At 36.3% G+C, this 27,715-nt stretch overlaps 1 protein-coding gene across 1 annotated transcript in view; it reads right to left on the minus strand.

Annotated features, from left to right (window-relative positions):
• LOC149559453 (putative amino-acid acetyltransferase NAGS2, chloroplastic) overlaps positions 1-27,715 on the minus strand; it is a 247,412-nt gene that overhangs the window by 207,604 nt on the left and 12,093 nt on the right. The window contains exons 6-7 of the mRNA XM_089833368.1: positions 26,973-27,375; positions 23,673-23,770 (exon numbers count right to left, since the gene is read on the minus strand). Of these exons, the coding sequence (XP_089689494.1) occupies positions 23,673-23,770; positions 26,973-27,375 (501 nt within the window). The remainder of the gene's footprint in view (positions 1-23,672; positions 23,771-26,972; positions 27,376-27,715) is intronic.

Genomic DNA, 27,715 nt, shown 5'->3' on the forward strand with positions numbered 1-27,715 from the left:
TAGTACATTTTTTTTTTTAATGTACACATGCGAACATTATAAATATCCAACCACAGTGTGCCAGTTTTATCTACTGCATTGCAACTCAGAAAATAAATCATAACAGGAGGAAATATGCAAACCAAGGAATGCTAGAGTTAAGGTTTTCATAGGAAGAGTCCATTCACAAATTGAAGTAATAAGAGCATTGTCCAATATCAGAAGCCAACAACAATACTAAGGGACATCACAGGAAACTCTTGTCCATCATCTTAGACAAACATTATGAATGGTATTTGAGGTTTGCAGGCATCTGATGGTCACTTCATATAGGTTGATTCAAGAAGCTTACGTCAAAGTCAACCAAAGCTCCGGCATCATGAATTTGTCATATGATGGATAACATTAATTACAATTAGAATGGCCAAACTATCCAAATTATATAGTTATGGTTACATAAGAATTTGAACCATCAATTGTTATCCGCTTGATGACCAAAGCTCTGAGTATGAGTAATAGATTCATGAACACTCTAAATCAAAATATTGGTATATGGTGGATGGGTTTAGAGAAATGTCAATACTCATTTGCCTCTATTGATAAGCTTAATGAATGTTTGGATCTTCATTGGATGAAGGGACTAAACCAGAAAGATTAATAATCATGAAAAAGAAAGAAGAAGCTACTAACAGAAATAGAGGTTGATATCATTCTGGATGATTGTCTCTCATTAGACTTGATATTGATTGAAAACTCTATGAAAATAAAACATATGGGAATTTTACATTGTGGGGGTAGGAGAATAAATACCTTAACCCAATGTTTCATTCCCATTGGAGGCATTTTCTGATTTGATGCATATGGACCTTCATTGGAGAAATTAGTATCAAGAATGTTCATGTACAAATAAGCATTTTTATATATTACATTTATCTACTCATTATAGTCTCTCTTATTTGTATTTCTATATGTCCTACATGAGCTATTTCCCTTGATCTTTTCCTTTGTATCTGAAGATGATCTTGCAATAAAAAAAGGCTAGTACTTTACACATGCTACCAAATATTGAGTAGACTCAATCGTATGATAGTAGCTCAAAAGAAGCTGTGATCGAGAATTCATTAGTCATCTGATGATCAGTGAGGTTCTTGAAATTGTATATTCTTGATGATTAAGATTATGAGTATTCTTCCATTAAGAGGGACTTTGACACTTCTTCAAAGGCAACATAGGAGCTCAGAAGATTGATACTCAGAGGGAGTCTAAAAATACATGTGTATGAATGCATGATTTTGATGGACCTACCCCTGTGTGCATCATGAGGAAATAATGACTGATAACCAAAAAGAAAGAAGATTGATATCAGTTTCAAAGGGAGTTCAACATGATTCCTCAGGCGAAGAGAGCTCTAAGGGAGTAACTAGAGGACCTGACTTCCTAGGATCGTTGTTCAGAGGGAGAACTTTGAAGTGTGATCTCTTCTCATAAGGGAAAAGATCGAACTGAAATTCCTTGTAATGCATTCTCTGTGAGAGAGACTTTAAGGTGAAAGCCCTTGTTCCACCCTCTGACTTGGTTCATGGTGGTTACTATTTTGCATATGTGGATTATGTCGTAAAAGGTGACGATCTTTCATTGATATATATATCTAGAAGGTAGCTATTGTAAGGTGACAATCTTATCAGTAGTTTGACCTATTGTCATGACACACTTCATTAATTTGTTGTATCGGAAGTCATGATAATGAATGTATCATGATCAGACTTCATTAAGTTGTTGTCCCAAAGTGTAGGAGATCATGATACTTGTCATGATAGAGACCATGACATTGTGGTTTCCTGTTACCTAATAGATTGCATTAAGTTGTTGTCCCGGAGTGTCAAAAATCAGACAACTCATATCCTACTAGGATATAACATATTCTTTTGGTAGGCATCAAGGATTTGATGCCAGTGCACATACCAAAAGAATATAAGTATGACGAATATCATATGATTAATTTTTCCTGTTGACTCATACTTCAGATAATATTGAGAGATAACATCTAAGTTGATGAATATATGTTGATATCCTTAAATATGCCATTCCAGGAATATTATACTGAGATGATACCTCTTTGTTGGTTAACAGTTTGTCCCTCCAAGGTTTTGGCTAATACCTTGACTCTTTGAATGCCCAATATGTAGAGGAACAAAGGTTGTAACCAACAGATGAGTCAGTATATGTGTTATATCACTGCCTCTCTAAATTATAAGCTACAACTCCCTTAAGTTGGAAAGATTTACAATAAGCTCTGTCTTTAGTAGATCAGAGGGTTTGGAGGTATGCTCTTAACCAAAGAGCAATAGAGGTAATAACTAGACTACTTGTAGACACAAGCAACCTAGGAAAAATAGAAAAATTAGGACAGCCTGCAACACCCACAAATGTGGTTGATATGAGTTATCTTTCATCTCTTTTTTACTACTTCTAACTTCTACTCTACCTCTACTTCTGTTGCTACTAGATGCAAGGAGTACACAACGAAAACAAAGTGTTTGTGGCCCTAGTGGCTCTCTGACCAAACAAAATTTTGCCCAACAGCAATTTCCCAACTCACTTCAACTCTAGTCTCACAATACACCATGCATAACCACACTATCATAATGCAAAAGCAACAAGGAGGAGAGAGACTCAATGAGGCAGTGATACAAAGCCCACCCTGTCAATTTACAATAACTCAAAGTTTGCTCCTAACTTGGACAGGTTCTCATTAAATAAACTCAATCCCAGCCACTAAAACGAATATGGAACTACTATGAAATGCAATGCAAGCCAAGAAAAAATCATAACTGCACATGAAAAGCAATACCAAGTCTACTAATATTGTTAACACTATATTAACACTCAGAGGGTTTGGAGGTATGCTCTTAACCAGAGAACAATAGAGGTAATAACCAGACTACTTGTAGACACAAGCAACCTAGGCAAAATAGAAAATTTAGGACAGCCTGCAACACCCACAGATGTGGTTGATATGAGCTATCTTTCATCTCTTTTGTACTACATCTAACTTCTACTCTACCTCTACTTCTCTTGCTACTAGATGCAAGGAGTGCACAACAAAAACAGAGCGTTTGTGGCCCTAGTGGCTCTCTGACCAGACAAAATTTTACCCAACAGCAATTTCCCAACTCACTTCAACTCTAGTCTCACAATACACCATGCATAACCACACTATCATAATGCAACAGCAACAAGGAGGAGAAAGACTCAATGAGGCAATGATACAAATCCCACCCTGTCAATTTACAACTCAAAGTTTGCCCCTAACTTGGACAGATTCTCATTAAATAAACTCAATCCCAACCATTGGAACGAATATGCAACTATTATGAAATGCAATGCAAGCCAAGAAAAAAAACATAATTGCACATGAAAAGCAATACCAAATCTGCTAATATTGTTAATACTATACTAACACTCAGATCAGCAAGAAATTAACGGCATCACATACAATTGTCTTTTGATTCCAAGGAGGACTAATCTAACATGAAATGAACAAAAAACATTCACAATAAATTAGGTAGACAAAGCTACTAGGCCAATTCACACCAAAAAATTGTTGATCTTGTATTCATCTTAAAAGGTTACATTTATAGGCCCCGCATAGAGATCTAACCGGTTACATTTCATCATTACAATTCACATCTAGTTCAAATGGGATTGCGCAAAATAGGATTGATTGACAATCATCCGTTACCAAAACTTATACATGAGAGAAGAATTGCCATGTATGGCTACGATAAACAGAGAGAGAGAGAGAGAGAGAGAGAGAGAGAGACGTGTCTAAACTCATACTAAAGAAGAATTATCAGAAGAATGTAACGCTTATGTTCATGTCAATTCTTCTACTTGGGTCTTGTGGACTTGGCCTTATGTGCTTTCATGGCATCAACAATTGTCTTTAGCTCCTTGGCAATTGGAATGAAGACGTTATCAATTCTAACCACCCAGTAGTAATGATCTCCTGTCAATTCCACCATTGTGATCTTGGATAGGAGCTTATCTGATGTTGTCCTCAGAGTATTGTCAATTACGGTGAGCTCTTGAACTTTTAAATCTTGGAAGTTGGCGGGACTGATGGTTTCCTCAATGAATTCAAGGTATTTTGACTTAATCCGCCCAATATCCACCAGTTGCTTATTTGGAGCCACTTGGGATTCATTGTGTAAATCTTTCAAGTACACGTATACTTTTTCAATCACCTTTGTCATTGATCCACGTACAGTGTTCAGTTCATGCTCTGATTTTTCTGAGCTCTCTTTCTTGAATTCCACTGATTGTTTCCAGTGGTGCAATGGCTCTTTTCCTAACCTTGGGATGCCATGACTAATGGCAACATCAATCTTCATATCAAGCACCTCTTGTATCAGGGACAACTCCTGTATTAAGTTCTCAACTTCCGCCTGCATTGAGGCTTGGTGCTTAAATATAGCCTCTCTCAACTTATTTGCATCTAGTACCAAATTTCCAAGCTTCTCAATTTCGGAAGGACCTCAAGTCTTCAAATCCTCAATCCAACCACGGTCGATCTGTCCAAAGTGCTTCTCTGACTGTAGCTTCACTAGCAAATTCTTACTCTCCTCTGCCTTTGGATCAAAGGTACTCGTAGTAGCACTATCCACTGGCACTATGGCTAGGGGGGCGAGCGTTGCCCTGATATAATCTCTTAATTCTTTGTTGGAGGCCTTGAGTGTTGCTACCAACTTCAATTCCTCTAGCCTATCCTTAATTTTGACAGTTTTGGATTTCCAGATATTGACCATGGTATCATGCATAGGTGGACCCATGTCATGAATTTATTTCTGGAAATCACGTTGGGCTTAGATCTTCAATTTGCCCATCCTTTTGAGGTTGTGCAATCTCCATAACCATATGTCCAATGTTGACATCAGTAGCCAGGGGCGCAAGTGTCTTTTGCTTCTTCAATTTAGGGCACGAAGTAGGCTACTACGTGGCTTGAGCAATTAGGTCCTTTGGTGGAGCACTCTCTTCCATCCTTCTCTTTTTTTACCAATGGTTTCCTCCGACCAAGACTCGGTTGTGAGGACATCCAATGCTGACTAGAGTGTTGAAGGATCGAATAACTTTCTCGTCACTGAGGGTGTCTACTTCTTCCTACTAGAGAAAGGAAAGGTTATAGTTTTAGTCACAAAAAGTGTGGGTGGATTACCTTGCTTAGTAGCTCCTTCTTCTTGTTGCTGAGAAGTCTCTTGAATTTGTCCATCTCCATCACCTAGTTGATTGCTATCTCCATCTAGATTGACTACCAAAATGGTCGAGTGGTCTTTTCCTACCGATTGATCTTTCTCTTTCTCCTTTTCTTTATCCTTCTCTGCCTCTTTATCTCCAACATTACCAATATCAGGCAAAAAGCCTCCTCCACAAGTAGGAGGGACTTGAATGGTCTTTTCTGGAGGACGATCTCCTCCTCCTCCACCAATAGATTGTGATGGACCCGTATAAGTTGAAGTAGTGGCTTCTACGATAGAAGTGGGCTATTGATGTAGTTTGAGCTCCACTGGACACACCTGCACATGAGCCTGTATGACCCATCTCCTTGTTTTTGGCTCTTGTCCATTCTACCCACTTATCGGTATGATTAATGATGTCGTCGATTAGAACTTCCATCTTATCTATCGTGTGACCTTCGGGTGGGGTTAGCACTATGGGAGTGTCCTTGATTTCTTTCTCATAGGTAGAGGACCTCAAGTGTTAATCATTGTCCTCTATATCACTAACATTGATGCTCATGTTGTACAATTTAACGTCCCCAATAGTGAACCTAGACCAAAATTGCTCTCTAGTCTGAACCTCGATATACCAATCGGCCCAGTAATCCTCAATATCAGGCACATGCTTGTAGCTAGAGTTGAGTTGTAGATGATCCTTGACATTATTCATTAGATCATATTGTGGCCTAAAGACTTCATAGTCATTCAATTTGATCTTGCCTTCAAAGGCCTTAATCAAATTCCTTGCATCTGATCTAGATGCACAAGAGTATGGTCATACAACGATTGGGAAAGGGATTCCTGCCTTTTTAATAGCTAAGCACAAGTTATTTCCTTCTAGAACCTATCTACATAACTCAATTAACACTACCTTGTCTTTATTACGATAATAGATAAGCTTCTATTATTAGTTAATGGTTATCTATTTGTAATCTATTGTTAGTTTGTGGTTATCTGTTAGCTTTCTTTAGCTTTCTTTTAGCTAGAATAGAATGTGTCTATTCATTATGATCTTTTCCTAAAGAAAGATCGCTTTATTCTTTTGTATATATTGACCTCTCGATCTCTGTTAATATCAAGCAAATATTTAACAATTACTTCGTAATATGGCATCAAAGCCAATACTCTAAAAAATTTCGAAAATAATTATAATTTCTTGATTGAAATTATCTACCCTTTATTTTCAAAATTATTTTCATGCATATTTGCTTCCAAAACCTATGGTTCAACTAGCGCTTTCTACCAAAAAATTGTGTTATTTTGTCTACGACTCCCATGATTTTTTACGGTTTAAGAACTTGCACCACTCTATTTGCAACCAGCGCAACTAAATCCTCTAAAAATCGAGGGTTATTCTCTATTTTTCACATAGAGGTCTATTGGACGTCATTTCTCTGCAACTCATGCCTAGATCTTTCTACCACTCATGTCCAAATTTCTCTAAAAATTGCACATCTATTTTGTGGCCCATTTTTTCCATTTTTTTTAAAAACAAAGTGGTCGTTTTTTGCTTATTTGGAAGCATCTAGGTTTTTTACAAACCTGTATTGGTTACTCATGCTCACATTTTGCAATTTTCTCTGCAAATCTATCATTTTTCTCTGAGATTTTTTGCAACCAGGGCCTTTTTTGTTTGAAACCCTAAATTTTTGTATCGAATCAAAAAAAATTAAGATTCTTGGTGGGTTTTTTGAGAGCTCAACTACATTTTGTCCATTTTTTCTAGGTGTCTCAATTTTTGTGCCTCAATTTTCGTGCCTCAATTTTTGAGCTAGAATATCCAGAATCCGACAACATATTCCTTCCAGGTTGTTTGAGCTCTCTTTTGGATACCTCTTCATTTTTTGAGCTCTTCTATTTTTTTACCTCAAAGTACGTGCCTTCACAGATTTTCATGCTTTTTCATTGTAAAATGTACTATGGCATCTCTAACTAATATTTTGCTCGAGGAAAATTAGAAGTTCAACAATCGCAATTATGGCATGTTAAAACAGCAAATGCTAACCATCTCTGAATATCGCAATAACAATAAGGTGGTCCTAGTTCATAGCAGTCTTCCTAGCAAAGGTCCTCTGCACCAACTTTAGAAGGCTCTAGGAAAAACAACATTCAATGCAACTATTGCCACAAGTATGGGCATTTGAAGGTTGAATGTCGGAAACGCTTAGCTGTCCTATCTAAGTAATTTGGTTCGCAACCCACAACGAACAGTACGAAGCACTTTGAGCAAACTAACTCTACCTTTTACGCTTTTTGACAACTTTGTGCTCTGAATAGATTAACCATTAAGGGAGGGCATTACGATAATAGATAAGCTTCTATTATTAGTTAATTGTTATCTATTTGTAATCTATTGTAAATATTAGAATGTTTCTACTATAAGATAGTCTGTAGTTATCCGTTAGCTTTCTTTTAGCTAGAATAGAAAGTTTCTATTTTTTACGATCTTTTCCTAAGGAAACATCACTTTATTCTTTTGTATATATTAACCTCTTGGTCTCTGTTAATATTAAGCAAATATTTACCAATTACTTTGTAATAGTCTTCAGGATACCTGGGCAAACTCTTTGGAAAGCCATCAAATGCACCAATTCGGATGTAGGAGAATGTCAGGAATTGAATGAAGCAGCACTCGAATTGGGCCACCACTGAAATTGCGTCTCGTGAAAATCTCTGTTCAATACACCCTTGTAGCTCTCTACATAGCCTCATGGTGAAAGCATCATTCCCCTTCACATACTTTTCATAACTTTTCTCCAGTTGCAAACAGGGGTAGAATTCATAAACCTTTGGGTCTTCATTAAAATCCTCGATGCTTGGCAAGCCCGGCCACAAATTAATGGTCGCCAGAATATATATCAGAAACAATGACATGTAAAATTGTTGGAACGCCCTTGTTGAGTTCATCCAGCTACTCAACTCATCACAAATGATTTGAGCCCAATCGACGTAACATATCATTTATACCAGGAATTAATGATGCTTAATAAAATTAATGACTGCCTCATGTCCTTTGAGTCTCAACAATAGGGCCAAGATATCTACTATTTCTCACTTCATACTGAATTCTGAACAGAGTCTATGGGAGCTTACTCTTCTTGCTCTTTGGTGGTTGGAACTAGGTTGTCAAAATGTCACCAAGCCTCTGAGTCTTTTTCTCATTGAACATGGAGGTGGATGAGCCAAAGTCAATATCACAATATTGCACTCTGTTTGGAACACCAAACGTGCTTTGCATAAGACCTCTGTCAAGCGTGATCAAGATTGAGTCATCAAGCATTTTAATTTGCTTAGATTTTGCATCCTATCAGGCTATGCATTCCCTGAAGAGTTCAGGTGCCTAGACGACCACTGGAAAACCAACAGCCTCCACAAGCCCACTCTCTTTGAGCTTCAGAGTGATAGGATGAATGGGCTGATTGTTGATCCTCAGAGAGAAACCTTGAAGCTCTGGTGCAGCGAAAAATAGATTTTTTGATTCTCCCTCTTAACATTAGCTTTCGAAAGGGTAGCTCGAGAGGTAAGAATCTGCCTTAAATAGAATAAACATCTTATTTGTTGATCCTCAGAGAGAAACCTTTTCTACTTCATTCCGCAATGCGTTGTTTCACTCCTTTCGAAGGAGTAGGCCTTTGTCTACTTTTCTAGAAAAAACATATAATGGGGAAATTCCCCTTTTTTCATAAATGCACCAATTTCAGTGTGCTTCCGCAAGTGGAGAAACCGCTACTTCACTTTTCTGCAACCTCCATGTTTATGCTTCTTATTTTGTCTTGGGCGCCTTTAGCAAGTAGATTAGTAGAACTCTGCACAAATATTCGCCTTCTATAACAAGCCGCTACCCAAAAGTGAATTAAACTTTCCTTTTTGGAGATGTAGCATTTCGAGTGCATTTGCGAGCTGGACAAGCTTGTTTTCATCTTTTCCGAAGGTCTTGTACTTAAGCTTTTTTACTGTGGAGTAGGTGATCATGAGGATCTCTAAACGGATAGTCCCTTTGAATAAGTCATTTAACATCTCAATTCTACCTTGTCGAAGAAGTGGGTTCTGGAGTGCTCTTTCGATGAAGGAGTAGCTAAAATGGTGCAACTTCGACAGGGCATGTGCCTATATGGAATTGGCTCATCCGATCGCTTCTATGACTTGCAATTTATCTACACATCTTGAGACAATGCATTCTTCATGTTTTGCTTCTGGGGGCTATCCTTTTCACTGTGTCGAAAACTTGGTGGTTAAGCTTCTCTTGTGGCGGAGTAGTCAAACAGGTAAAACTCCCAAATAGCCTACTTGGGCAATCTTGTGCTGATCTAACTGATTCTTGACCTTCTTCTCATCAGGGGAAGACGCTCTACCACACTCCTTCCCAGTCCTAGATCACCTAAGGCCAACATACACCAAAATTGCATGAATCCAACAATAAAGGGTCAGGGACAAGGCAGAGCAAGGAAATCTCAAAAAATCGACAAGCAAACTTAAAGGCAAATGATGAGAAGAAAAGTCATCTAATGGCAGCCTAGACTTAGACTTTAACACATTTACACTTGACTCCAAAATGAAAGCTAAACGGGGGAACTAAAAGTCTGGCAACACCCTTCATATACTTGAGAGCATAATGTGTTCTATGACAATCCTACCTAGCTAAGGGGGAGTGTTAAGTTTATAGCTTTAGTCAAACTAATTCGATTATGAGATTCATTGTTGATGGTAAATCATCATTTAGATAGATATTCTTATACATATATATATATATAATATGCATATATGGTTATTTATATTATTGTTAACATATTTATTATTATCTAACGATAATTAACCGTAGAGACATATCTCTTCAATGTCTCCTCTCATATTTATAAGTCATGTAATGTCCCTTATTTGGGGACATTAGAATTATTAAGAACGAACGAGTTTTCAATATTAAATTTGACTATGTTACCTGGAGATTTATTATTAAGGTCAAATTAATATCTCATGTGGTCACAAGAGGACGAGGATGAATAAGACGATTTATCAAGGAGAGTTGAATAGCCACCGTGATGAAGATAAAAAGGAGATGAGACTCATTCTTTTGGTATGACTGATTTACCATTCAGATTTTCAGTTTTCTCTTGTGAGTCATTCAAAAAGCTTCAGCTTTCAGCCCATGTGAGGACGTAGCCCCTCGTGCAGGCAAGCAGTGGACACAAACCCATTGCCAATGGAGATCTCAATTCAGGCGTCTCGGTTGTGCTTGCAAGTTCTTCTCTTAAGTTTCCAATCTGACTGTAGAACTGTGTTTAAGATTGGATTTATAGTTTGTTGGTTATTGTATTGTTGTTGTATAATACAATAACATTTTAGGAGTTATCTAGAAGTTGCTGGTTATGGTATAGCTAATATCTAATGCAACAATGTCCTTCCGAATTGTGGGAAAGTTATTGGTTTAGTACTTTAATTTGTAATGCAATTTTTCATATGCTCGCACCTTTGATGCCATTTTGAAGAAGACAGAGCGATTGGAGTGAGTTTTGGCCCTTACTTCTTGTTCATGTTTCTTCTTCTTGTGTATGTAATTATGAATATTATATTTAAGAGTTGCAGAAGTATCTTTACGGGTTATCATCTATTGTTCACCTTGATGGTTATTTGATTAGAGGGTTTATATTCTAGGGGTTAGCATTAAGTGCGAAACAAATAAAATCTGGTTCAAACATTATAGTGCTGGTTCGGGTCATTACAGTGGTATCAGAGCCTCGAACCTGCCATCCTGTCGGGTACAATCAGAATGTTTAGTTTCAGATTTCCAAAGAGATATCTTTATATCAAGAACAAAGGTTCAGACTATGAAAATGTTTATCAATTATCTAATGGTATTCAACGATACTTAGAGCCACACCCCAATTCTCTTTCTAGTCAGCATTATGCAGGTTGGGCATGAAATCGGCAAGACAATAAAATTTCAAAGGAACAGGCTATGGGAGGTAAGGAAGTTTGAGCCAGTTGAATATTCATAAACCTGAAGGTATTTTCTTGCAAATCCAAGTTTCCAGTTGACTACTTGTTATTGAAGAACAAAGTCTAGGCATAATAATCAAAAGTAATTTCGTGGAGGAGTCCCTGTCATCGTTTTTACCTAGTCAGCGTACTGGAACTTCCACGCCTTCTTTCTTAGCAGACCCGCATTGTATTGCATGGACAGTTAGTTTGCAAGGTGCGAACGAATACTGGTTTGCAAGGTAAGAACTAATACTGATTTGCACAGACGCGTAAGGTTAATACACAGCAAACTGAGGAAGAGGCATACACAGGATTCAGCACTGCGACCAAGAACGTGAGTATAGTCACCACTACCTTAGGTAAATCGCAGGTAGCGTCTAACAACACCCTAGCTCATGAGTTTATGCGTGGACTGTAACAAGGCACGCAGTTGGAAACTACATCAACTCGCACGGCATGAGGAAGTTCACAACTTGGAGATACCCGTTGTCGGCAAACCATACCAGAGAGTCTCGAACCAAAGCCGACCATAACATTCAGGTGCATTCTCATATTTATGTGTTTTGAGATGTATTCGTAGTTTGCCTCTAGTACCGGCATTGCTATTAAATATTGGTGTTCGAGAAGTCTCGTATCAGTCTAGAACAACGCCTATCACATAATCAGAAATGCTGAATATTCAACGAGAACACATGAAGTTGGGTAGCCAGCTTAGAAAGACACACATAAGTCTATGGGTGCAGCAAGTGTTCAAGGAATCACGTTTGGAGCAGAATAACAAGACACGAAGGCGAAATAAGTTATTTCATGCAAGATGTTGGTCCAGCTTGGACGTAACCGCCAATACAGTGGAGCCAAATTATGTAGCAGAACGTTATCACAGCTGGAAACCGTGGCATTGCACAAAGAAGTAAAAAACAAATTATTTTTTCATAGCAAGCAACAACTGTCGGAGTTAATATATTTTTGACATATCGAGAACTATCGTTACAAATTATTTGGGCAGAATGATAGCCGAATATTATTGAACCGAGACCTATCAAAATACCTGCAGTTATCTCAACCCACGCAAAAGCCAGGTGGAGTGGAAAGTAACAAATAAGAGACGGTTGCTGAGAATATCGACCTTGAAGTACGATGCAACACATCATCATCAGAAGCGTCTATTCTCAATTATGAGCCTACCTTCCCGAAGCGTTCCTTCACCTAGAATTCGGAATTCGTGGCAGTATTAACATGATTGTTCCTGGCAAAGGACGAGTTGTTTAGTGCCAAGTTCGATCATACCTACTGCGGGAGTTTAACATAGCTTGTTCATTCCGCGTTGAAGAAGTCGTTCAGGGAACTAAACGGATACGTTATACCTAGGAATTGAGTTTTGGTCTAACTTAACACATATTATATGCGGTTATGGTAAATAAAATAGAGGCGTACAGTGTTTAGGATGAAATTTTGAGGAGAGTTGTTCAATTTTATAACGATAAAAGATGGAATGCTACAGTACATGGGAGCTATAGATGACTCAACCTTGATCGTCACTTTTGTGCACAACAAACAGTTAGTTGAGGGCATTCCTGTAGAGAAACTTCTCGTACACAATATTTCAGTTGATGTGATTTGCACCCCTACTCAAATTATCCGTATGAATACAACCATCCAAAAGCCTCAAGGTATTTACTGGGACAAATTATCACCAGAAAAGCTTGGTCAGATTAAGATTCTTAGAGAACTGAAGAAACGCATTAAAGAGGAAATTGGTCAACCAATTCCTTCTGGGCCTTCAGAGAAGCTTCCTCCCATTGCTAGAAGGAGAAGTAGGAGGCAAAGATGAATTTCTACCAAGAATTGCAATGAATTCAGGCAATAAATGTTGTTGTTATGGTCCATGTTGATAAACTAAAGATCATTTGCGAAGGTGAAAGAGAACAAACAGGAACACGTGCCAAATGTTCTTTGTTTTTGGGAACATAGATTATGTGCATGAGAGCATTTGAAATTGGAGTTAGGATAGAAGTAACCTTCTCTTGGGTATGGACTACAACTAAGAAGAGTTTAGTGCTAGGAATTGCATTGAATTTGCTGGAGATATCTGTTTGGTGAAACCGATCATCATTGGGATTGGTTTATCACTGAATTGGGTGTCCAGCTCTGGTGTTTTAGTGTGGGAGTTTAGACTCTGAGAAACAACTTGAGCCATCTGCAAATCATCGCTCATTGGTCTGCTAAATCAGTGAGGGCATTTTACTTCTTTACTGGACGATTGGGTTGACATATATTTTTGTTGTTTCTTCTTGTATTGGACGCCTATTTTCCTGTGCTTAGGCGTGACTTTTCTGCTGCAAGAGGGAGCTCGAAATTCATAGACATCTTAATGCCTATACCATTAGCGATTGGCAAACAGTTTCGGTGCTTGGAATAGGATAGGTCTCCCTATCGAGCATGTTTATAAATGCCATAGTTGGGAGCTTGACCTGCATTTCATTATTTGGGCTTGCGGGTTGATGTTGGAAGCTTGCAGATTACTTGTGAGGCTGCATCTGCATCTAGGAAGGTGTAGGTTCTTGAAAAGCGCATGCTAGGCTCTATTGAGTCTTCGCCAAACACTGCTAACATTTTTGGAAATGGATACCAAAGATTGTAGGAAGGGAAAGGTTAGATATTATAATGAGCCACAGAAAGATTACAAGAGAAATTTCAGTAATAAGAAGATTTCTTTAACTGAAGAATTGAACATGACTTCTAAAGGACACTGCATGAAGGAAGTGAAGGATCACAATGAATGCGTGCTTTCTGTTACTGAGCGAGTATCTATTAAAAAGAAATCTGGAAAGGAACTAGGTAATTTCAAGAGAGCTGCTATGAAGCCACTTGGAGGTGAGCCTTGTCAAGTAGAATAATGAAGCAAATTGCACTCAAAGTAATAACGGTTTGGGACCTTGGCATCATGAACCCTATATTCATGATACTCAGAACGTGAATTATGAGGAACAACCAATGATGACACTGCAAGACAATGCACAGTTTCAGCAAGGAGATAATGAAATACATGCCTTACAGAATCAATTGAAGGTTAGTGAAGACATGGTTGTGACATCCTTGGTATAGTACGATAGTACCCACGAACTGGTTGAGGAGCTTTATAGGAAAATCCCAAGGGAAGGGGAAGATGTCTAGCATGTGACCGATTTACAGAAGGTCAAATCAGCACTTAAGACTATGAAATCAAATTACTTATATTAGTTGTCCGATAGGGATTATATTCTTAAGGTTGCTAAGATTTATGCAGCACAGTCAAATAGGGAAAAGGATGAGATTGAGGACCTCCACAGGACACTTAAGAATGTTCGGGAGGCACTGAGTGAAACTCAATTATCTTTATTGGGGGCAGAAAATCAAATCAAGCTCATGGAACATTCTCAGGAACATGAGAATAGGATGAGGCAGGAGTTCTTCCAGGAAGTCATTGACGAACTTGAGAACATTCAGCAGACGTATGACTTGGATAGCTGCCCCAAACGGTTAAGTAGGAAAACTTCATAACACTTTCAGCTTGCTGGCAACCCCTCGTTTGGAGTTCCTGCTGATTGGAAGTCCGACAATCCTCTTTTTGTGTCAAATGAAGGATCACCTCTTATTTGCCATGAAGAGGAAGAGTTTGATTTCAGACTTTGGGATCCTGGCTTAGATTCTAGCAGTGAATCCAGATCTCAACAAGGGAATGATGAATCAACTTCCATTGTTTATCATTGGATCAGTCCGAACATATTTTCTAATTTCATTCCATTTAGGAGTTGGGTGCATTTTCTTCATCAGCGTTCGAACAGTTCTTGGTGGAGTATTTTTTTGAGGTTTGTGGGTAGATTTTCAACATCCTTCATACCCATAGCACCTATGCGTTTGGGAATTCTCCAAGTTTATGCCGACAGTATGAACTTTGATGTCCATGGGATGATAGTTTCAGCTTTTGAGTAGATCATTTCTTACATCGTTCGCTTAGGTCAGGTCTTCACACTCTACTGGATTATACATGGACCTTGGATATATTTCTATCTAATCATAGCAGCAAGGCAACGTAACAGAGTTTGGGACCCAGGTGTTGGCAGATTACACCTATGGTTGGACGAGGATTTTATTGTAGTCCGGGTGTTGGTCAGTGTTGAACAGTTTACAGGTGCAGGTGGTGATTTCTCTTAGAGAGCTATATGGGATCCAGGGATCCGGTTGAAAGTCTTATTGCAGAGGGACATTTGACTTCACAATATGGCCAAAATTGTTTTCAGTTTGGATTTCAAGGCTGCCTGCAGACTTGTATGGGATCTTGGTGCTGATTGCTTGGGGGCAAGCAATCTCAAGGAGGGGAGATTTGTAATGTCCCTTATTTGGGGACATTAGAATTATTAAGAAGGAATGAATTTTCAATATTAAATTTGACTATGTTACCTGGAGATTTATTATTAAGGTCAAATTAATATCTCATGTGGTCACAAGAGGACGAGGATGAATAAGACGATTTATTAAGGAGAGTTGAAGAACCACCATGATGAAAATAAAAAGGAGATGAGACTCGTTATTTTGGTATGCTTGATTTACCATTCAGATTTTCAGTTCTCTCTTGTGAAAGCCATTCAAAAAGCTTTAGCTTTCAGCCCGTGTGAGGACGTAGCGCCTCGTGCAGGCAAGCAATGGACGCAAACCCATTGCCAGTGGAGATCTCAATTCAGGTGTCTCGGTTGTGCTTATAGGTTCTTCTCTTAAGTTTCCAATCAGAATTGTGTTTAAGATTGGATTCATAGTTTGTTGGTTATTGTATTGTTGTTGTATAATACAATATTGTTTTAGGAGTTATCTAGAAGTTGCTAGTTATGGTATAGCTGATATCTAATGCAACAATGTCCTTCCGAATTGTGGGAAAGTTACTAGTTTAGTACTTTAATTTGTACTGCAATTTTTCATATGCTCGCACCTTTGATGCCATTTTGAATAAGACAGAGTGATTGGAGTGAGTTCTGGCCCTTGTTGTTTGTGTTTCTTCTTCTTGTGTATGTAATTCTAAATATTATATTTAAGAGTTGCAGAAGTATTTTTACGGGTTATCATCTATTGTTCACCTTGCTGGTTATTTGATTAGAGGGTTTATATTCTAGGGGTTAGCATTAAGGGGGAAACAAATAAAATCTGGTTCAAACATTATAGTGCTGTTTCAGGTCATTACACTTCAAATCTGCATTTGGAACACACCAATAAAAAATGGCAATGTCATTACATTTGCAAAAAACGATCTTTAATACAACAACACTAACAGAGTTAGCATTAAGGGGGAAACAAATAAAATCTGGTTCAAACATTATAGTGCTGTTTCAGGTCATTACACTTCAAATCTGCATTTGGAACACACCAATAAAAAATGGCAATGTCATTACATTTGCAAAAAATGATCTTTAATACAACAACACTAACAGAGTTGGAATCTTCTGGCAGGGATTCAAAGTCTCCTAATAGGGACTACATGTACTGATTGTATGTAATTGGTTCCTAACAGAGTCTTATCCTTTCACAAGGAATTATCTATATTAATACATCATCTTGTCAGCATCACTCCTATTGGTTTTCCCTCTGAACAAGGGTTTTCCTAGTTAACAAATCTGATGTTATTGTGCATGATTGTTATTTTATGGTTGTTGCATATATTGGTAATATGTTGGATTTGATAAACTTAATTTAAGTTGTTTGAGCACACAATTGATTCACCACACCCCCCCCCCCCAGTTGTGTTGGTGGACTTTATTGCCTAACAATTTCCTCCACAATTAAGTCCACTATGCTTGCAATCCCATTTGCAAAACCTTCAGCAAGTGTTGTGTCGTATGAACCATTCATTGGAAAGCCCCTTAAGCTCATCAATTAATAAGTAGGAGATATTTTCCACAACAAGTCAAATTGTGACATTGCTATCACAATTCAACTTGTAGTTTTCGAGCCAAACCCATCGACCCTTGGTTCATGTCACAAGAACCCATCTTGTTATGGTAAATTGATATTCTATTAAACAAAGGAGATGAACGCTACTTATATAGATTTACAAAGACAATGTTTCTATTATGAAACAATTGTGGACTAAAGACAAAAATAAAAACTATCTAATAAAACTAAAGACTAATTAAGATCTCCATTAAAAGAAACATTAAAATATTCTAATACCTTCCCTTAGTGGTCATTGTCTAACTACCTTGCAGAAGGCTATGTGTCTTGTAGTCATAAATTCTTCAAAACATTTTGTTGCTATTGAGACCATCCTTAATTTGCAAAATGTTAATGACCAAGAGTAGCCAAAATCTGTCTAGAAAAATAGAAAGTTGACCCCTTCTTCAAAATGCTCTACAACTAAGATGAATCTGCCACCAACCCTCCCATAATCTACCAAACTTCTGACCAAAAATAATCACAGAATATCCAACATGATGCTGGATAACATAGTTGTCCCTCCCTGTAGCTAGAGACACACACCAAGAACAACTACCAGGATTTTGAGGAAGATTTGGTAAACCCTCCAAACTTTTGTGGAAGAACATGACACCCTAGAACAGACTGCGAAAGATTCACAGTTTTTGAGGAAACTTTTGTCAAACCCAAGATTGCAAATCCATTTTTTTGCAAAATTCAAAAAATGGTAAAAACTCAAAAGAATCACACTCAACTTTGCAAATTATAGAATCTAGAAACGGTTTTTTAGGAGAAAAAATCAAAAAACCAAATTAAATAAAAATTTAAGACATGGATCAGCATACAAAACATTGTTTTCATGGAAAAATTAATAAAACCTTTCCAGAAACTAGAGAGCCCTCTCTGATAGGAGCAAACCCTTAATTTTTTCCTAAAAATACTATAAACTTAAAAAAATAATCAAGGGACAATTTTTAAACCCTACCGAAAAATTTAAAGGGAAAAAACTATGGAAACCCATCAAGGAAAAAATTGTAAAAAGCCAGGGAAAATAACTCATCAAAAAAGTGTTAAGGGAGAACATTATGAAAACCCATCAAAGAAACCTTCATGCAGCAAAACACGAAACTTCACATGGTAATAGCATATGCAAGTAACATGCAACTCACAAAAAGCACATACAAGTACATTCAAACTTGAAAGATCATAGACTTCTGCTCAAAGCAAAACATCACAAGATCAAAACCTCAACCAGACACAATTCTCAACAAAAATCTTCACCTACGAACCACAAAATTTTCATAAAATACCCCTAATGATTTTTATTTTATGGAATCGAAAAACAAATTTCTTGAAAAATATTCCAAATCAGAAGAGGCTCGAATTTTTTAAGAAAAATTCGTCAAATCTTATCAAATGTCATTGACCTACTATGATACCATGTTATGGCAAATCAATGTTGTATTAAATAGAGAAGATGAGAGCTCCTCATATAGAATTACAAAGACAATGTTAAATTATCGTGAACTAAAGATGCAAATAGAAACTACCTCATAAACTAAAGACTAAGATGACCATTAAAGAAATATTACAATATTCTAATAAATCTCTCATTAGAATGAATGGAACACTTAACATTCATTGCATCTAGGTGATTCTCATCAAAACTTCCTAAGAGGTCACCCAATCTTGCCCAGAAGCATAATAACAACACATCGCCCATCCCAATACTACTCCAGCTCAAGCAGAGAAGGGTGGCAATACAAAGGTACATTTTGTTCCTAAAGAATGTTTTGAATTTGGTACCAAATAATGAGGCAGGTTAGCTCTAGAATTACATAAAGGAGGAAGGCTTGGTAAAGAATGAGGAAAAAGAGGAGTTAGGGGTGGAAATCAAAGAGGCAAAAGACCCTGCGAATGAGGACATGATAGATGCGGAGCGGGAAGAGCCATACAACCTATGAGTTGACATGTCCGGTCAAGGTACAGTGGGCTGCCGGGGTGGCAGAGCAATCTTAAGTAAGGGACTCAGGGTGAAGTCTCTATTTTTTGTTTTTCTTTTATAATTAATAGATCTGCCAAAAAAAATCAGGTTACAGTATATAGTAGGTGCTGCATCTGATACGGTATTTTGAGGTGTAATTTAAATCATACTTTGGATGTGTCTCCATTTTGGTATTGAAGTCATTTTTTGGTGTAGATGACCTCAAAGAAAGGTAGCTTTTGACAACTTGTCTTGGTCAAATGACTGGCTAGGCCAGATAAGCTGAATTAATATAATATCTTTACTACTTTAATATAAAGGGTGCAACCCCATAGCTACTATTTACAAATCAAAAAAAGCATACAAGGAACTTCAAAATGGTCTACTTGACCTCAAAATAGGGTTGGCAACAATGTTCTCCATAGTAATTATGGTAATATTTATTTCAAAAATTCATTAACAAATGTCAACAAATACTAGAATAAAATCCTAGAAGAAATGCCAGAAACTCAAATCTTAATTTTCATCAAACTCATGTGTCAATCTGTAAATGAGCACAAATTTGGGAAAGATACTTCAACATACAATAACAATCCTCCATAAACATCACAGCCAAATATTACAAAATCAAATGGTACAAATATTCAAAGCAATGGTGAATTCTATATGAATCTGCTAGATCGGCTAGGTGTGTTTTTGCAACTGATGTGCAAAAGGGTTTTCATCCTTCCGTTGAAGAATGAACTAAATTCAATAACTTAAGTCAAGTTTCATTAAAATAACTTGAAAATATAAATTTCCTGGAGGACTTTTTTTAAAAAGTTATGTGCCTATAAATTTCCAAGGTTGCATGGGTACGTGGGTACGAGAACGGGTACGGGTACAGGAACGGGTACGAGTACGCATATTTTTCAAAATAGGGGATGGGGGTACGTGTGTATGCCTATTTTTTCTATATAATTAATATTTTATAGAAAATATAAAAATCAAAATATATGTCATGAGTCATGACATTGAGCATTCAAAACAAGAAATTTGAAATATATATATATGCTATTGCTGAATGTTTAATGTTTAAAGTATTTTTCATAATAGGGGACGGAGTTACTTGAGTATGTCAAACTTATTTAAAAATTATACCTTTATATTTATAAAACATCTGAAATTATGAGTCATGACAATGGTTTTTCAAAACAAGAACAGTGATAAAGTTTGCAAATGTAATGTATTGTTTTCAGTTTCAGATTTGCTATATGTTTGAAATAATAATACATAATAAATGCTTAGATGCATAACAAAGAAGGCAGACTTTAAACATGAACAAGAGGATCCTAAATCATATAACAATGACACATTGCAAATGATAAACTTATGACTTGAACAGTGATAAAGTTTATTGTTAATGAGTATCAAAGTTTCAAACTGATTTGGTATTGAATTACATTTGATAAACAACAAGCTAATACAAAAATAAAAAACCAAAAAAAAATCAGAATCTTAATCAAGGTCCTTAGCTATGATGCTCTCCACCGAGTACCCGGTACGTGGGGTACATGTACCCGGTACTTAGGTACGTGGGTACTCGGTGGGTACGAGTACCAGGGGTGTGGGTACGAGTACCCATGCAACCTTGAAAATTTCCCATTGGCATAATGTAAAGTCACTTAGTAAAATAAATAAGGAAACATTTAATTATTTTGTTATAAATAATCCCAAGTAGCTTAGGACTATTTAAAATTTAATTAATTTAATGATGTTTTTAAATAGTTAAAATTAGTCGTCTTTTAATTTTTTCATATTTGGACAGTTATTTTATATAGAAAGGGATAATACATAAGGAGGCTTTGGCTCCTTATTTAATATCAAATCTCTTGGCAATCCTTCTGTCTCTTGTATTTTTGTTAAATTTTTTAAATCCCATGAAAGAAGAATGTGACATTCACATTTAATCCTCTGGAATTCATACATATTCAAACCTGACTTTTATAAATGTCTTTGTGGTCTGAAATTTATACATATCCAAACTTGACTTTTATGAATGTCTTTGTGATCATATGGTCTCAGGTTGTTTAATAAGTATTCATGATGAATCGTACTGCATTACATAATGTGCAGTTGATGGAGAATAACTAGCATGGGAGAGATATGTTCTTCCTCTTGGGAGTACTTGATTGTGCCACGTGTCAACTCTTCTTTTATCATAAAGTTGTGTCATAAGAATTCTTTGAAAAAACACCTTTCTGCAGATTATTCTAATGGCATTCACGACAGAATTGTATTGAAGCTAAAAATTTGGTAATCATCCATAAACCAGCATCCTCCCACTTCATAATGGAATTAATTGAGCTATATGAAACACATTATATTTCTCTAGAAAGTGGCCATTTCTTTCAATTTTATGCCATTACATTGTGATTGAACTGTTAGAAAAACTACATACAAAGCAGCTCTGAAGTATGGCTGCATTGCTTTCTATTGAGTGTTTCATCCAGCAAATGGAACTTGAATTTCTTCTACAATTGCTGGCTTAGCTCTTCATTGTCTTCAAACTGAATGTTCACAACAATCTTTTTTATTTCAAGGTAGAAATTTATATGCACCAGCAAAGTGTTTGTTTGCTGAGAACAAAATGCTTAAAAGCACATCAGTAATTTCAAATGTTATGAATGAAGGGTCAACTAGAACGTAAACTGCAGAAGATTTTTATTCCACTGAGAAGATCAGACTAATGCAGAAAAGCTGGAGCTGTTATGACTGGAATTGATAAAAACCTGGGTGCATCAGAAACTTCTCACAAATGATGCAACAACAGTTTGCGATAAAGCAACAGAAATAGAAGCCAAAGGAATATCATACAATACATGAATACTTGCTTTTGCAAAGTGTGCTAAAATGGGACATTTGATTCTGAAAAAAAGCATATAGCATCTCTAAATGAGAAAGTACCATTAAGGGCAATACAGACATAGGGTTAAAATTCCTGTAGTTTTCATTGCTACATAATAATAAACCATATGATAAATCACCTCCTGATGCAGTAACTGGTACAATATCCTTTTGAACTCTGAGTCCAAAAGACACTGGATCAACTAAGTTGTGCATGCTTCTTTTCAATATAGATCAAAAAGTTCAATTTCTTTAAGATGGGTGAGTATGTAAAAATACATCATTTTGAACCATAATTATGGTATTGTCCTTCCTAAGTATTTTTTACAATAATATTAAAATAATAACAAGAAAAGAGAACCATTCAAGTATTTTTGAGCTCATAATATAACTAGCAGTAAGCATCAGAAATTGACATAAAATAAGACAAAATTAATTTTTCTTATACGACTGCTAAATATATCATGAAATCTGTCAGAATAAGAATGTGATGAGCCAGGTCTGTTGTACAGACACCTCCAAGAAATAAGACAGAACCAGCAATCACTTAAAAGTAGAGCAGATGGACACTAGAGCATTTGACATGAATGAGATCTTCGGAAATAGTAGATATTATAGTTGCTGTTTTTGAAAAAATGTTAAATCCCTTGGTTCAGTTCCCAGAATCAAGAGAAGATTAGCTTTGAAAGGATTCTAAAGGACGTGATTTGAATGATTCAGGATTCTGATTGATCCTCATTATGACTTTGATCCAGAAATGTCGTTATTAACAAAAAATTCAAATATCAGCATTCTTCACTTGAAAGCTGAAATTAAAAATATGGTAAAAGCTAATGATAATTTATAAATTTAAAGCAGACTTTCTTACGCTTGAACCTAGATGATGTATTGTGTCTGACCAAACATACAAATTCCTTGAGTTACATGCTATATACAGCCATTTCAAATCCAAATTCAGCATTTCTGAAAAGTTAAATCCCAAGGCTGTCAGTTATGGATGACAATTTCCAGTCCATGATGCATTTTCAAACGCCTTGCACTTTATCAGGGCACTTTAATAAATGTTGGTTAAAGGATGTCCTAGGAAGCACACATAACTAAAATTAGTCTCTCAAATGGCTTGTGTGTAGAGCACAGCAACCACAGGGCTATAAAGCATGCTTTTAAGGACTGTAAATTTGCTAGGCAAATTTGTCTGAATGTTGATCAATGGTACCATCGTATGTTTTGTGGGCTTGTCAATTGGAGGCCAGGATTTCTCAGAAACCTCTGGTTTTCTAAGAAATTTGCTTGGCATATCTTTTGGTTGCTTCATTCTTCATCCGATAAGAGAGAGATGATGCGATCAGAAAAGCTCAGGAGAGAATTTTGTAAATTTGAGTTCTAGATTCCTGGGTGCCTTAGACAATTGTACTCACAACACTTGCAAAGCATATAAAAGATTCTGATACCATAAAAATCTTCCTTTATTGATTAGGATGGAAAAGAAAATCCTGTGATGCAATGCTCTTCTTGATGTACAATTTATTCATTCATCTAATATAAAACTCCATTTTCATATAGATATTGCAGAAATGATTAAAACCCACAACCATAACTAAAAGGATGCTTGAAATCAAAAAGAAACAAACCTTGCAACCATGGTCCCCATGCCATCTCTTTTGAACAGTTCTAGTAATACAGCTCCACCAACTGTACCATCCAAGAGATGGACCCTTTGCACACCACCCTGCATATTCACAGTTGTTTATAAGTATATATAAAGTAACCAAAATAATTGCAAGCTTCTATCTAACTATACAAAAATTAACAATTGTTACATAAAATCCTCTTGTTTAGCTATTGCCTATTAGGAATTGGCTCAAAACATGGGTATCTTCCTTCTCACAAACCAATAACAAATTTCAACTGAGAAAAGAAAACATTTATGAAATTAATTTATGACATGCCAGCTAAACTGAAATTAGGCTCAACAATCAATAGAACTAGACCCTCCCAGCACTCATTCATTTGAAGCAATATACTATATTGGACAAAATATCGCAAACTAATAAACAGGAGCAGGCCAAACTGACAAAATCATTGCAGACAGTGTGGAATGGCAATATTGTGTCAATGGTTCACTTTAATATTGCTACTGAACAGATTTCTGCTTAAGCAATCTAGAGAGAACACAGATGAACAAAACAGAAGTATAATGATTGATTGTATTCAAGATAGTATATTATAGGCTTGAGATTATTCAAAAAGATTTCAGCTCACACAACCCTTCATGACTTGAAAGTTGCAACTTGTGAGTTTGCAAATCACTCATTTATCAGCAAATTGGTAAAGACTAACTTAAGAGCCCCCAGACAACCTATTTCAAATACACATGCCAAGGAATATTAACCATTTACTGTATGGGAAGATGTTTGTCGGCAATGAACAATCACTTGAAGTTCTTTCCTACAATTAAATATGAGTCCCCAGTTATTCCTCATCTTGTGGACCAGGTTGAACTTCCATGGTTGATTTTACTTGGTCAATGAAAGATGTTAGCAAAAAGCTAATATGCACGAGCTCTCAAAGTCAAATGAAAATTGTCCCATACATACTAGCATAGATATCTTGAATACATTAGCATAGATATATTGAATACATCTGTCTAAAACACACTGAAATCATTTAAAATGCATCTATATTCGGTTTCTAACATAATTTAGATACCAAGATTGTTATGCCCCCATAAATATATACGATCACTACCCACAATTGGGCTAACAAAGTTTTCACATATAAAAGGTCAGCAAATGTATGTTAGGTTTTTCTCTTATCCCCTTGCTCATTGCAACCCCACCTGCTGCCCGGGTAGTTACTTTGATCTATACTGTATAGTTCATAATAGCTAGTTAAACTAAATTAACTAGAGTAATACAATTAGAGATTAGAGATGAACAATTAACTTATGTATATTTACCAAGTATGGTGGTTATATAACAAACTCTTGATTTTGTACATATACAAAATTGAAGACCAATAAATTAACCCCATTCTTTGATCTCTCGTTTTGAGTTGAATGCACATTTTGGATAGGATTAGTATTAAAAACATCCAGCTCTGTTCCATCAAATATAAGTGAAGGGAAGTGCAAAAATGAATGATACCACAACTTGATCAAATTTACTCTTTTCATAAATTTTGGCACACCAATAGGCATTAGATTTCCATGGGGTCAAGAAAGATGTTTATTGCTATACCTAGTAAATTGCATACATGAAATAATAATACAGATGATAGTGAATACCAGAAATAGGAGTCATATATCTTTATTAGCTAATGAATTCATTACAAAGAAGAAGACCACAGATGGTGAACCAAGGATTACCATTCATTTAACTCTGCATTAGCCCCTTCCTACAAAACATATTTAAAGGACCCGACAGTTGCCAAGAGAAACATAACCGTCACCCAACTGACACAACTACCTAAGAGCAACAATCAAAAGACAATTATTACATTGATGGATAACCAATATTATAGGACAGAACAATTGGCACTGTACCCTGACTACAAAAGGTTTCAGGTTCTGTATTATGCATTTTATTACAGAAGTTCAACTTGAACACAATGGAGCTCAATTCCAGAAGATCAAAAAGTATTTGCGTTATCTAGTTGCAGTATCTAACACTTTTCAAAAAAGTGTTTGAAAACCAGTATGCAGCAGTTTTTTGAGGAAACAAAGCACATAAACCAAAAAATTTCAACCTATTGAAGTTAAATTATTTATGAAAGTCCAAAATAACAATATAATTTCAATACATGTTACAGGCAAATTGGATTTATTGACAGAAATCCATTCTGACATTACCACCTAAAAAATTGAAGTTTGAACAATTAATAATTAACCAACAAACAGAAACATCCTATTAAAGTTTGTGATATGCATTTTATTACAGAAGTTCAACTCGTACACAATGGAGCTCAATCACACAGTTAAATCCTGATGGCAATATCACAAACAGAAATATACCAAATTTATGGATTGATCCACAATCACATGATTAAAAACAATGATAAATGATAAAAAAGGGAATAACATGAAACCCAAAAATTGTGCAAACTTACAATCAAGTAAAGTATGCTAGCAAACATTAATCCAAAAGAAAAATCTAGTGAAATTTTTTCAATTCAAAACTAGGGATCATCTCTGCTCAAATGTATCTATGCAGTCAATCTTTGAAGCTTGGAAAGAGAGTAGGGGGTATTTCACAACAGAAAAAGCTACTAAAAAATAACTGTGTAAATAATTGCATACCATAATATTTTCCTAAAATAGCTACTTTAGGGGTCAAATACAGTCAACGTGACCAACATCTCAACAAAGCTGACAAGCAAGTGGGATAAGAACTCAGCAGAATCTTAATTTCATACTTGGGAAAGGAAAAAAAATTGTCAGTGCTCAAATTTTCAGTAAAATTAGTTATTTTTCCTTTCGTGAGAATACACTTGATAGACAACAAACCGCATGGAAGAATATAAATTTAAAAAAAACATCATTCTGATAGAATGCACATGATCACCAGAACAGATTTATGCTGGACAGTAGTTTCAAATTCAGGGTACCCAGCTACTTGGAAAGAGATTGACACTATGGTTGCACTTTGGACTTCTACATATGCCAAGTTGTCAGGATCATCCAAAAAACCAATTTAACTATGGTAGTATTTTTTTTTTTTTTCTGGGGACAAGCCTTAAGAAAGAAGTACCATTGCACACACATGCACACTGGTAAGTGAAAAAACAATTAATTCAGAATTGGATGGTCAATATAACCATATGCTATTAGTAAATATAAAATATTCCACTTCTTGAAAAATAGAAACAAATCTATAACTTGCAATTCCTTGCTAATGACTACAGAGAGTTCTATGGTGACAGAAAAATCTTACCCTGCACACAAAAACTGCAGCTGCTAGTTCTGAAAGGTACCCATTTAATCTGCCCAACCTCTCCTCACCACCAATTGCAAATCCCTGCCCTACCCCGAGCCCATTTCCATTACCAAAGCCAACACCATTCTGAAAAGTTCCATTAAGCCCTTTCTTAAACGAACCATTGTTTCCATTCAGACCAGAGTATGCAAGATCATTACTATCAGAATCAGCAACTGCCTGTACATAGTTTGCAGCAACTTCACTCTGTGCAGCTCGCCTCCGTATTAGTTGGTCTGCCTCACCAAGGGACATGTAACGAATTAGCCTACTATTTTCATCTAAAATGGGACCATCAATAAGACATATCAGTTTGTCCGCTCGAAGAGCCAAGGCACAGGCTGTTGCCACCTCATATGTGCTGCAGGCACCAAAAGAATATTCAATCAATCTCATTAACATAAACAACCAGATTGAAAGCCATAACCCATATCCGCAATAAAATTCAAAAGAAAATTACCTTTCAGTCCAAAAACTGCAGAAATATATAAAATTTATAAGACTTAAAACACTATTCATATTACAAGTAACCTCTGTATATACTGTCATACAACAAACCATATTTACAAATGCAAAACAAACAGTTTTGTAACTTTCAAAAGCAAAGAAATTTAAAGTTGAATCTCTGACTCTCAAACATACAAAAACGAACTTATGATGGCATTAATGGTTTTCTTTGAATGGAACCTGATTAAAGCTCT

Source organism: Cupressus sempervirens, chromosome 5, assembly GCF_028749045.1.
Source record: "Cupressus sempervirens isolate cs-2001-9-10 chromosome 5, ASM2874904v1, whole genome shotgun sequence".
Taxonomy (NCBI): Eukaryota; Viridiplantae; Streptophyta; class Pinopsida; order Cupressales; family Cupressaceae; genus Cupressus; species Cupressus sempervirens.